At 54.0% G+C, this 12,611-nt stretch overlaps 1 protein-coding gene across 5 annotated transcripts; it reads right to left on the bottom strand.

Moving 5' to 3' along the window:
• On the bottom strand, positions 1-10,901 carry CRYGN (crystallin gamma N). 5 transcript variants are annotated; one of them, XM_072776928.1, is made up of 4 exons: positions 10,296-10,901; positions 4,541-4,788; positions 2,875-3,030; positions 1-229 (listed from the first exon to the last, which is right to left on the bottom strand). In XM_072776928.1, exons 2-4 carry the CDS (start codon positions 4,702-4,704, stop codon positions 94-96), a joined length of 456 nt encoding a protein of 151 aa, XP_072633029.1. In that variant the 5' UTR covers positions 4,705-4,788; positions 10,296-10,901; the 3' UTR covers positions 1-93. The 5 variants fall into 5 exon arrangements, with proteins under 5 accessions (XP_072633029.1, XP_072633026.1, XP_072633027.1 ...); XM_072776925.1 differs by lacking the exon at positions 10,296-10,901 and adding an exon at positions 6,216-6,393; XM_072776926.1 differs by lacking the exon at positions 10,296-10,901 and adding an exon at positions 6,216-6,392 and having other exon boundaries at positions 2,875-3,020; positions 4,540-4,788.
• Positions 10,902-12,611: the final 1,710 nt, after the last annotated feature.

The raw sequence follows: 12,611 nt of genomic DNA, 5'->3' as shown, positions 1-12,611 counted from the left end.
TCCACTTTCATGATGTTTTATTCCCTAGGTATGAGCCCTAGGAGGGGCTGGAGTGACTGGCCCTCTTCCCCTGCATGCCCTGGTCCTGACCAGCTAGAAGAAGTTGACCACCCTGCGGAGTGACTGGATGCGGGCGCTGTGGGCCTCCCAGTCCGAGAAGCTGCGGAAGTCACCCCGCTCCACCAGGTACATGCGGCCGCGGTAGTTGGGCTCCTCGTACAGCACCCACCTGAGGTCAGAGGGAGGCCAGGTGACCATGGACTCCTTCCCTCCCTCCGTCCCTGGCAGGGAGAGAAGGCCTCCCACCTGGCCTGCCACACTTCCTAGCCCAGGTGGGATCTGGAGCCTGAGCTGAGGGGCAGAAGTTGCAGGGGGCACCCTGGATGAGCCCCCTTGTCATACCTGCCTGTTCTCACACTGGCCTCTCCCCTCACTCTGATGCTCCCCTTCGTCTCACCAGGGATAGAAAACAGCTTTTCCACCGTAGGAAGCAAAGGGGGACTACACACCCAGATCTGGTTGCTGGGATCCCTTCAGGCCCAGGCTGTGGGGTGCTCTGAGTCTGACTTTGCAGTGGCCGTAACCATTCTGGCTCTCCCGCCCCAAAGCACTCTGCTGTTGTTGGAACTTTCTTCCCCTGAGACACAGAATTTATGAGCCCATCCAGCCCGAGGTCACAGGGCGCACTGAGCTGCCTGCTTAGGGCAGCTTCCCCAGCTCTCCTTCACCTGTGTCGGTGGGCCTCCATCCCCATCCTGATGCCACATCTGGTGCCGGGTACAGTCTGCACAAGTGTCAGGGGTCAGGAATGAGGAGGGAGGCCCAGCATGTGAGCTGCAGGGGAGCTCAGGGCCGACCTGGTTTATTGGGCCTTCCCCCAGCCCCAGCCTCCCCGCGCCCCGGCCCCACTGTGCCCAAACTGCTGCCCTCCCCTGCCTCGCCTGTCCCCAACACCCATGGGAGGCTCAGGCCTGAGGCCACGGGGAGCATATGCAGGAGTCCTCAAAAGGAAGAAGAGAGGACTGGCTGGGCCTCCTCAGTAAACCTCCCTCCAAGTCTTCCCTCCCTCTGTGACCCTGTGACTTTGGGGACCTGCCACAAAGAGGAAGAATTGTGCCCTTGGCAGGAAGTAGGGAGAGTGATATGGCACAAAAGCCTCCAGGGCGATCCCATCAGACCCCAGGAAAGGCCTCGAAGGAGGTCACATCCAGACCAGGTGCTCCAGGCCATTGCCATCTGGGCAGCTTCTCCTTGACAAGGGCTTTTTTATTTATTTTTTCTTTTTAACGTTAAAGTCACAGGAGACAAAGGGTGAGCACTCTGGAGGGAGAGTGGGGCCCTGGGTCCAAGTATGGGGTTGGCCACACGCAGTCTCTGAATCTCCTTCTCTTCCTGGGGAAATCAAGAACTACAGGAGATCCCCTGCCCTGTGGTCCAAACTCTTGGCTCCTACCTTCCCATCTTTCTTCTCAAGATGCCCCGGGAGCCCCCCAGGGTGGGTAGATGGGGTGGCAGCTCAGGTCTCAGGACACCTTCCATGCAAAGGTGTGACTGCTGCCTCTTGAGACACAATTTGGCCTGCAGCTTTCCAGGCAAACTATTGTTCTGGAATTCAACCCTCCAAATCGGTCCCCGCATGCCATCAACTTAGGGCAGAGGGGGGTCCGGAGAGGCAGAGAAAGGCAGCAGGACACAATGAGTCCTGGATGGAACCTGAGTGACAGAGATAGCAGGGAGGGAACAGAGTTCCCCTGGGGTTCTGGGTCAGAGGCCCCGGGATGCAGCAGCCATCAGGCTGCCCTGGGGACAGGTAGAAGGTTCAGGTCTTCCCTGGCTCAGTCACTATCTTCATTCAGCCTCTCCCAGGACCACTCTCTCTTGAACCTCTTGGGGTGTTTCCTCATCCCAAACCTCAGACACAAAGGCAGCAACTGGACCCCTTAGCTGCCATGACACGAGCCATGTTCCTGGAAACTGAGTGGGGCTCTTCTGCCGATGGGATGGGGCTGAGGTCTTGGGAGGCTCTGCTCTTGACAACGGACACCGATGTGAAGCCAACACCTGGCTGCAGTCCCAGCTGTGCCACTCACAAGCGGGGCAAGGTAACTGAACCTCAGCGTGCTCCTCTGTAAGAGGGGGTAACACTACCCACTGGCTAGATGAATGGGACACCATGAAGACATGGCCAACCGGAGCATGCCCAGGGGTCATCAAGCTTCTAACAGCCGCTGGGCATGATGGGAGTAGAGGCAGCCCCTGGCTGATGTCAGGAACCGAGTATGCAGGGGCCAACAGAAGCCAGGTTAGCACGGAGTTCTAATGACTCTCTTGCAGCAGGGCAGACAAGCCGCTGTGTGCCTGGGCAAAACCCCCCTGGCCACAATCTGTCCACCTGAAGTGAGCTACCATGATGTCCATCTCCTGGAAGGACTGCGTGCTGGGGGTTTGCCCACTTGGCAGGAGAGGTCCAATCAGGGATCCACCTTGCTGAGTAAGTAGGGGATGTGCAGGGGGGCAGGGCTACCCTTCTCAGAGCAGGCTTCTCCTGGCTCAAGCAGACCACAGAGATCAGACCCATGAGATCAGGTGAATCGCAGAGAACCAGTCGTTTGCAAAGTGCCCTCCTACCTCTGTGCCTACTGTGGAGGGCATCTCCCTCCGGGGAGCCTCCAGGGCCCCACAGCTCCTCACTCACGCCTTCTCGAGCCATGAAGAAGCCACCCCCTTGCTTGGCTGGGGTATAGGAGGCAGCTGAGGCAGAGGATGGGCCTCCAAGGCAGGGGACAGGCTGTACCCCTGCTGGGGTCTGACCCACCCTGTAGCCTCCCCATACCTGGCTGGGCTGTGGTCAGCGGCCTTGCGGCCTCTACTTACGCTCCATCCCCGTACACCTTGATGGCATTGACGCAGTTCTTGGACCAGCCCTGACTTGGCAGGCAGGGGCAGTCATCCTGAAACTCCAGGCACTGGCCAGTAAAGTTGCAGCCCTCGAAGATTTCCAGGCGGTAGTTCTCTCCATGCTGCATGCCCCGTGGGAGTGGAGAAAGGAAGGAAGGAAGGCAAAGAGCACGGGTGGCCCAGGTGGCCAGAAGCTCAGAGTTGCCCAGGGCTCTGGGAACCAAGGAGTTCCAGTGCTGGGGGGGCCAGTGAGTGCCCACCACCCCAACACAAGCGTCAACACAGCACTCTGCTTGTTCTGGCACATGTGATCTGGTTGGATGAAAGGGGTCTCTCACTTTAAAAAGCTTCAGAGCCCCTGGACCAGTCCCTCATCCCCACCCTGGGGCCACAGGCCGTGGGCAAGCCTTTAAATGATAATATTTTACAAACTGTAATAGGACCTTTTATTAAAACATGAAGCCAAAAATCTAAAACAAATAACAGGGATCTCATTTGCTGAAATCCCTGCTGGCTCACTGGGATGACAACGTGTAGCTCCCTATAAGATTCCCTGCATTTCCAAAAGACAGAGGAGGGCCAGCTCCCAACTGGCTCTGGTGCCGACAGGGGCTGGGTCTGCATCCCAGCTGGCCCTAAGGATAGCTTTTATAAGAACAGCATTCGATAAATACCTAGGATATTTTTCATTTAAATAGTATTACGCAATATCCAGAGCCAGCCATGTCAATTCCTTTTTCCAAATGTCTATGGCCCGGTGGAAATACTAAGAAAGCATTCTTACAATTTGAGATGCCAAAGCCCAGCTGGTTTTGTAACTCATGTAGAAAAGAGAAAGGGCCCATATACACGAGGCTCCTTCCCTGGGGCTCCTCAGATGTTCACAAGTACCGCCTGGCCCCCACATCCAGGGAAATGTTCTTCTACGGACATGGGGCTGAGTCTCTGATGAGACACTGGTTCAGGAGTCAGCCATTTCCCACATGACCACCTGGACCTCCCAGCAACTCAGCACTTGTAATGGGAAAATTCTAAGGAATGGGAATGCTCGGGCCTCAACCTGCATATGGGTAGTGACGCCCCTCATATGCTCTCCGTGCACACATCCGGCCACACTGTGAGATGACAACCACTTGTGTGGTTCCAAGAGACCTGCCCCCAAACTCTGAGGATGGGCTGGTGACCTAGGCTTCCTCCTTCAGTCATTCTACGGTCAGAGCATCAAGGTCTCTTGAAAAGCACAACAAGATGACCTGCCCGGGTGGATACACCAGGCCCATATCAGCTAAATTCTCCCCTGTCTGGTTGCAAATCCAAACTTCAAATATTTCCAACAGCCTTTTAAGTGGAAAATTCAGCAAGATGTTGGGATCGGAAATGGAAGGCGATTCCCTGATACCTGCCTATCAGTATGTAGGTATGAAAACTTCCAGGAGCTCTGCGGCTCAGCCCCATGCCATCCCACACACGAGGCTGTGGTGGGTGGGTCTGCATGGGGGCATCTCTCCATCTCAAACATCACACAGGCTTGTCAGATCTTCAAGTTGGGAGGGCCATGTTCCCAGATGATCTGTCCCACGACTGAGCAGCACGGACCCTTGGTCCCTCTGGCAGGAAGCCCCCAGCCCGAGCCCCACTCACCATTCCTATGGGCCGGCAGGAGGCCATGTGGTCGTTGTGGCCATTCCAGCGGAGGAAGTCAGGGTAGTCTCCATGCTCCAGGATAAACTGCTGGCCCCGGAAGTCAGGGTGATCAAAACAGACCCAGGCGCCGCTCTCCACGCGGATGGAGTTCACCCGATTCATGAAGCCTCTGTCCTGGAAGTTGTCACAGTCCCCATAGACCTCCAGCTTCCGCCCGGTGAAGTGCTTGCCCTCATAGAGGATGATCTAGAAAGGCCAGGTCAGAGGGCTTGAGGTCAGGGGTTTCTCTCTCTTCAGTCTGGGGAGCAGACCCCCGGCATCCAACACCTGGATTGAGCCCCAATTCCCAGGCCTGCTGTGCAAAGTAGGTGCACAACACTGTTAACGGGGGGAAAGAACACTTGGATGTTGGGTCGAGGTCAGACCAGGGCCTGGGCCTCCCCTCCCCAGGGGCTCACAGTTGAGCAAATTTCCGAAGATATCTGGGAATAAGAATTCCCCCCTTTGTCCCTGGGCCCATTTGAAAACCAGCTGTTTTCAAATTCCCATTGCATTTTTTTTAGACTCACTTTGTGTTGTTAAAACATAACATCCAAGGAAATGTTTTCGGAGACAGCATGTCACTCACAACCCCACCATTGTAACCAAACACTGAACTTTCAAAAAGTCAGGTTCCTGGGACTGGGCCCTGCAGCAGGAGAGACTGGATGTGTAAGGGAGCACAGTCAGGGCCTGGTGCGGGGATTAATGGCTAAAAAGGGTTTTTTTTTTTTTTCAACGTAACACATCCCTTTGTTTCCTGGGCCACTCCTTTGGGTGACAGCATGTGTCAGAGCTGGAGTGTTACCAACTCAGCGGTCAGTTCAGACACAGCATCCTATGGCAAAGTAGCACAGACAGCTTCTCCTTGTCCCTAAACTAAACAACATGAACTCTATGGGCCCTGACGTTCATTTTCTGCCACAGAGCCTGAAATTCCAGCCACACAATAACTCTTTGGGTTTCAAGAACCGTGCTCCCAGATGGGCCCTGGCAAAGTACAAATTGTGTGGCCTGGGGGCTGGTAAGTGATGTCATCTCCTGCCCTGTCCCGGATGATTACCCTTCCTGCCCCCTAGGCAGAAGCTTTGAGAGCCAGGGGGTCACTCCCCAGCTCTCCCTGTCCCTCTGGGGCGCCCCCGGCCACGGTGGGGGCGCGGGGAGCACGATTGGCTCTTGGGGTTGTTTGTTACTGAAGCATAACCAAGCCCGTGCGGACTGAGCAATGTTCTCACCCGCTAAACTTGACCCTAGGCCCTGGAGACCTAAGGCTGCATCAGACCCGCGAGGGGAGGGGGCAGAGACTGTGGATCCGATTTGCCGCCTTTGTGGACAAGGCAGGTCTGGGCGACGGCAGGGAGCACTGGTCACCCCCCGGGCTCCAAGATCCCTCAAACCTCCGCAGAGCCCGGGCTGGAGGCTGGGGGGAGATGGGAGACGGACGCCCAGCCCCCTCCCACAGCAGAGAGGCCGCCGGCCTGGGGGGCAGTTATGCCAGTTTGGCCCAGGCTTGTCAGACGCGAAGGGCGCCTCGATCACAGTTCGGCCGGGCGGCGGGGTGCGCGGAGCGGCGGGGGGGGGGGGGGGGGCGGCGTCTGCTCCGGTCCCGCGGGGCCGGGAGGGGCCCCACTCACCTTCCCCGAGCGCTGCGCCATGGTGCGCCCTGCCCGCCGCGGCCCGCCCCTATATAGCGGCCGGCAGCCCTGCTGGCTCAGCGCCGCCCCGGACAAAAGATTTGCTGGCCGGGGCGTTAGTGCTGTCGACTGCGCTAAGCCCGCGAGGGGCCGTCCCGCCCCGTCCGAGGACCGAACCCCCCCACCCCCGCCCGCCGGCGCCGCCGCGAGCCCCGCGGTGCGCCCCGCCCCTGCCCGGGGTCGGTCGGCTGCCTGCGGGGTCACGGCGGCCCCGCGAGCCCCAGCCAGGCCGCCCCCCGCCCGCCGTCCCTGCTGAGTCAGGGGCACACACACACGCACACGTGCACACACGTGCGCACACACCCGTCCGTTGCGTCTCTAGCGCCCCGCTTCTGCAAAGTGCTGCCCCCCTCCTCCTCGGGCACCAAGCATTCCCTGACCTCCCGTCCCCTCCCTTTCTCATCCGGTTCCCCGCGCTCAAGTTTTACTGAGGTTTTTCTTTGGTCCAAGGATGGAACCCAGCTGGGGGGGGGGGGGGGAGGCAGTGTGCCCCCCAGCCCACCTTCCACTCCAGGCACCCAATCACAGGTGCCAGGTTGTCCTCACCTTCCTCTTCTCTCCTAGGTTCTTGCTCCCCGGATGCTGCCCCCACCCCCAGTCAGTGCTCATCCTTTTTTTTTTTTTTTTTTTTTAAGATTTTATTTATTTATTCATGAGAAATAGAGAGAGGCAGAGACACAGGCAGAGGGAGAAGCAGGCTCCATGCAGGGAGCCTGATGCGGGACTTGATCCCAGGACTCCAGGACCATGCCCTGGGTTGAAGGCAGGCACTAAACCGCTGAGCCATCCAGGGATCCCCTCAGTGCTCATCCTTGATCCCCTTCTGTATTACCTGCTCTGTCTCAAGGCCCACGCTAGTGGTCCACAGTGCTCTGCACCCAGACCACCCTGGACGACAAGGTGGGTTTACAAAAGCAGGCAGCCCCCTTCCAGGGTGAGACTTTCTCAGGGCATAGAAGGTCTTGGCACTTGACAAAGGCTCAAAGATGGTGAAGTGAACAGAGTCAACACAGTTCACGAGATGCAGCCCCCAGATTACTGGGGGGGTGGGACATGAGATGTGTGTACATAAAACAATGACTCTGGTTAGCTGGGGCTAGGGGCCAGCTCTGAGATCAAAGCAGAGAGAGCTCTTCTGCATAGGGGTGACCCTGGGGTGCTTCACGGAGGGCAGAAGCAGCAGGTCCTCCCAATTTACAGATGAGACACTTCAGACTCAGAAGAGGAGGTCATGCAATTCTTGGGGCACAGGGGTGACCTTGCCCCTGTTCTGAGAGGCTCTCCAAGGATAGGCCTCTCAGCCGGCTGTTGCCCCTGTGGGCATCCACACTGGCCATACCACCTATTCTAGCGTTTGCTTCCCAACACGAGCTCTGTTGGGGAAATATAACTAAAAACATAATCTCCCACCCCAGAAAGCCTGCCCATTAAGGTAGAAATGGAAGAAAACCATTGGATTATTGAATAAGCATTAAACCTGAATGTGATGTGCATCACAGGCCATCTGCTAAAGAGATTGCAAAGACAGGGAATTCTCAGCCTTTTATATATAGTCAGGCAGATGCAACTCACTACATGTGTTCTCGAGAGAAATTGCTGATTTTCTTGTATCTTTGTGCTTCGAGATTGGTTTTGCAATTCAAAGTGAGGTGACAGCTGGAGCTAAGCCCTCTCCTCCCAGGAGACCATGGGGTGGCATCTTCTTTGATGATTACTTTGCAAAGAGGTGACTCCCAGCTCCTGGGGGAAAGACTCCTGAGTTTTCAGACTGGCAAGCAGCTATTTAGCTATTAAAAGATGTGCATACATATGACAAGAACGAAGAAAGAAATTCTAGAAGAAAAAGGAGGGATGGGAAGTCTCTTCCCCTACAACTGGGAAAATGAAGTCTCTTTTTTTTTCTAGAGCAATTTTAAGTTGATAGCAAGATTGAGCTCAAAGTACAGAAAGTTCCCACATACCCCCTGCCTGCCACTGCCCGCTGCAGCCTCCCTACCATCAGCATCCCCCACCAGGGTGGTTTATTTGTTACAACTGTGAATAAACACTGACACATCATTATCACCTTAAGTCCATAGTTTAATTGGTATTTGCCCTTACAGCACCAGGGCCAGAGACAATGCACCCAGACAACATACCCAGGTGATGCGGGTAGCTTCAAAGCACAGGCACCAATTTCAGGTGTTTTCTGCAGAGCATATGTGAAAAATGACAAGCCAAGAGCCTCATGAAAAGAACTGGTAAAAACAAACAGGTGGATCAGACTTCTCCACCCTTAACCTGCATTCCCCTACGCCAGTGCCAGGTCTCAGCTCTCACCCGGGATTTTCATTATAAGAAGGTCAGGTCTGCCATGGTTCATATGACATATTTGTGCCTGAGAAGAATCTCTGCCCCAAATAGCTCTCTCCACATGCAAACTGGCAAAATCTCAGCACTGGAGAGTCTGGTCTTTGAGTGAGTCATCTTCAATAGTGCACTGTTAAAAGGCACCTTGAAATAGGTGAGATCTTAAGCCACATATAACTGTTAGCTGGTGACAAAAGGCTAGGAGAAGGGCTCAGAATAGAATGACAGTGGAAGGAGCAGGACTGAGGATGCCGTCTTGATTTTAAGAAAATCTCAACAATGTGCAACTTAAAAGCTGCGAGTAGCTGCTCAATGTGGGAAAGCTACAGAGCATGTGCTGATCCAATGTCCACTTGCCTGCTTCCATCCTCCTGCCTTGGATTTTTGTCGATTCTCTTCCCTTTTTGGGTAAGTTAGAGCATGGAAAAGTCTAGAGAGTAACAGAAGGAATAATAATAACACACCGATTATCCAGCTTTGTCAAATCTTAACATTTTGCCCCCCCTTTTTTGTCAGGTCGGCTTTTTTTCTTTAAAGAAAGAAGTGGGATCCCTGGGTGGCGCAGCAGTTTGGCGCCTGCCTTTGGCCCAGGGCGCGATCCTGAAGACCCAGGATCGAATCCCACGTCGGGCTCCTGGTGCATGGAGCCTGCTTCTCCCTCTGCCTGTGTCTCTGCCTCTCTCTCTCTCTCTCTCTGTGTGTGTGACTATCATAAATAAATAAAAATTTATAAAAAAAAAAAGAAAGAAAGAAGTTATCAGGGGTCCCTGGGTGGCTTAGTCACCTAAGCATCAGAGTTTTGGTTTTGGTTCAGGTCATGATCTCAGGGTCATGGGGTAGAACCGGGCTCCAAGCTCAGCGAGGAGTCTGCTAAAGTTTTTCTCTCCCTCTCCCTCTACCCCTCCCCCACTCTCTCTCTGAAATTTAAAAAAAAATTTTTTAAGGAAAGAAGTCATCAAAAGCCTTCCTTCTTCAGAAGTATCCACTATCCTGATTTTTATTATTTATTTGACCGTTTTCATACCTTTACTATTTGTATACCTGGAAATAATATACATTTTACAGTGTGCTAACATTGTATAGGGATCTCTCCTTCTGCAATTTGTTATCTTTTTTTTTGTGACCCCAGTTTCTGAAATAATTAATGAATAACTCTTGGTAAATTCCTCAGAAAAGTAAGTAAAGGGCACCTGGGTGGCTCAGTTGGTGAAGCATTGACCTTAGGCTCAGGTCATGTTCCTGGGATCCTGGGATTGAGCCCTCTGTCGGTTGGTCGGTCAGGTTGGGTTGGGTCAGGCTCCCTGCTCATCAGGGAGTCAACTTTTCCCTCTGCCCTTCCCCTATGCTCATCATGCTCTCTCTCTCAAATAAATAAAATCTTAAGAAAAAACTAAAATCTTCCATCTATTTATCTGGTACATTGCATACTAGGAAAATTCAGTGTATATTAAAAAGCAAAGAATATAATGTGTTAGAGTGAAATTGCCTATTCCTTAGTGCTCTCTGCAAGATATCAAGTATCCCTGGGCCCTGCTCATTAAAGGCCTGTCCTCTTCTATCATTCTGACAAATGGAAACACCCTCAAATGTCCAAATGGCCCCAGGGACCAATCCCACCACATCTGCGGGCCATACCTCTGCATGAAATAGCTGGGTGAAGCATGAGCTTACCTCAACTCCAGTGGACACAGTCAAGGCCGCATGAATATATAAGTGAATGACGCCAAGCACACCAATGGTGGAGTGTTAGCCATCAGGATGTTTGCCTGGGGCTGGGTTAGCAGGTGCCCAGAAAGTGCACTGGGCAGCCTGGGGACAGCCTCAGCCCTCTGGACACTGTGGTCTCTGGTGGACAGGGAGGGAGGGAGGGAGCTCCTTTGGCGGGAATCTGTACAGGGCCCTGCAGGTCCCACCCAGTCTGTGGACCAGCAGGGCTCTGAACCTCCTGGGGGAAGGGGTGGAAGCTTCCCCTGGTTTGCCCAGTGCCAAGCCCCACCGTCTGGGGGTCCCAGGTCTGCTTCTAGGAGACAGGACACATCTGCCTCCCAGGAGAGGGGCCTAGTATGCGATTGGGGTGGGGAAGGAAAGGGTGGGAGTGCCAAAGCTGGGCGTTTGGGTTCTAGGAGACATCTCCTGGGCCCAACTTCCCCCACCCCCCAGGACTGCACGATGGGTGAGAGGCGCGGACGCCTGACCCCTAGTGGTGGTTACAATAACGACACCGCCAAACGCCGGGGCGGGGCTAGGAATCTGGACGTTCAACAGCAGGGACAGTCATCGCCCAGCGTTTCCGCAGCCCGGGACCGCTAGCACAGGTCTGATGCCACCGAATTCCCCAGGCGATCGGGTGTTATGATCACCCCCGCTGTGTAGATAGGCCACGTGAGGCTCGGGTAAGTAAGTGGCCTGAGGCCACAGAGCCAGACCGCGGTGGTGCTCCGCTTCGGATGCCAAGCCGGGGGCCTCGTCCCCAAAGAGATTACAGTTCGCACCGTCTCCTGGCAGTTGGCCGTTTTACAGTCTGTCCAGCCTGTCTGTTCCTGCCCGCCTTTCAGTCCTGGCTCCTTCAGCATCTCCTCATCCAATGACTCAAAGGCTGCAAATATGCCCACTTCCAGAAATCCATCCAAGCGATAGGAAATCAGGAATTAAGAAAACACATTTAAGTGACATGAATGGAAGGCTGATCGCTCCAACATATACTAAAGGACATTCCAGAAAAGCGCCATCGAGATCAACAGAGAAGGCGCCTGGGTGGCTCAGTGGGTGAAGCTGCTGCCTTCCACCCAGGTCATGATCTCAGGGTCCTGGGATCAAGTCCCACATCTGGCATCCTGCTCAGCGGGAGTCGGCTTCTCCCTCTCCATTTGCCCCTCCCCGTGCTCGTTCTCTCACTCTCAAATAAAATCTTTAAATTAGTTTCAGCTCAGGTCAAGATAGGAGTCATGTGATCTGCTCTGGGCTCAGCTCATCGTGGAGTGGGCTTGCCATTCTCTCTCTCTCTGCCCCTCCCCCCACTCTCTCTCAAACAAACAAATAAGGGACACCTCGGTGGCTCAGCGGTTGAGCAGTTGCCTTCAGCTCAGGTCTTGATCCCCGGGTCCTGGAATCGAGTCCCACACTGGGTTCCCTGCAGGGAGCCTGCTTCTCCCTCTGCCTATGTCTCTGTCTCTCTCTCTGTCTCTCATGAGTAAATAAAATCTTTAAAAACAAATCTGTAGGAAGAAAAAAGAGCAGCAGAGAAGCCCTATTTGAGGAGGTGGTGGCTCTGAACTCACAAGCGTTGAAGGCGATCCTGAACTCTGAGAGAGCACTCTGAATACTGAATCCTGAACAAGATAAATAAAAATAACTAGCACATCTAGACGCATTGTGGGGGAGCTCCAGGACATCACAGCTAAAGGGCAGATCTTTAAAGTCACCTGAGAGAAGAGCTGCGTTATCCTCTCCTGTCCCCCAGAGCAGGACTCTCAGGTGTCCTGAGGTTGCTCAAGCCCCAGCCTGCAGTGACACAGGAAGGTTTGTTCCCGGAGCCATGCTGCCCTTGGATTGGCTCCTGGCCCTGAGCCTCGGTCCCCTAATCTGGGAATCCTGCCCCAACAGAACACAGCAAGTGAGAGTGAGCAGTGGGGGGCCATGGCAGCAATTGTTTCTTTTCTCTTTCTTTTGATAATAAATTTTCATTGTTTATTTTTTAAAAGATTTTATTTATTTATTAGACACACACACACACAGAGACAGGGAGAAGCAGGCTCCATGCAGGGAGCCCGATGGGGGACTTGATCCCGGGTCTCCAGGATCAGGCCCTGGGCTGAAGGTGGCACTAAACCGCTGAGCCACCCGGGCTGCCCAATTTTCATTGTTTATTAATGACCACTCATGACAAACATACATCCTGCTACAATTGTGTAGTTACTCCATGTTACAGATGAGCAAGTTCAGTCCTGGACCAAACCAAGGCAAATATATTTTTAGGGCCCCTGTCTG

The sequence above is a fragment of the Canis lupus genome, chromosome 15, assembly GCF_048164855.1.
Source record: "Canis lupus baileyi chromosome 15, mCanLup2.hap1, whole genome shotgun sequence".
In the NCBI taxonomy this organism is placed as follows: Eukaryota; Metazoa; Chordata; class Mammalia; order Carnivora; family Canidae; genus Canis; species Canis lupus.
The sequence above is the reverse complement of the archived record's forward strand: the minus strand, read 5'-3'. Positions and strand labels throughout refer to the sequence as shown.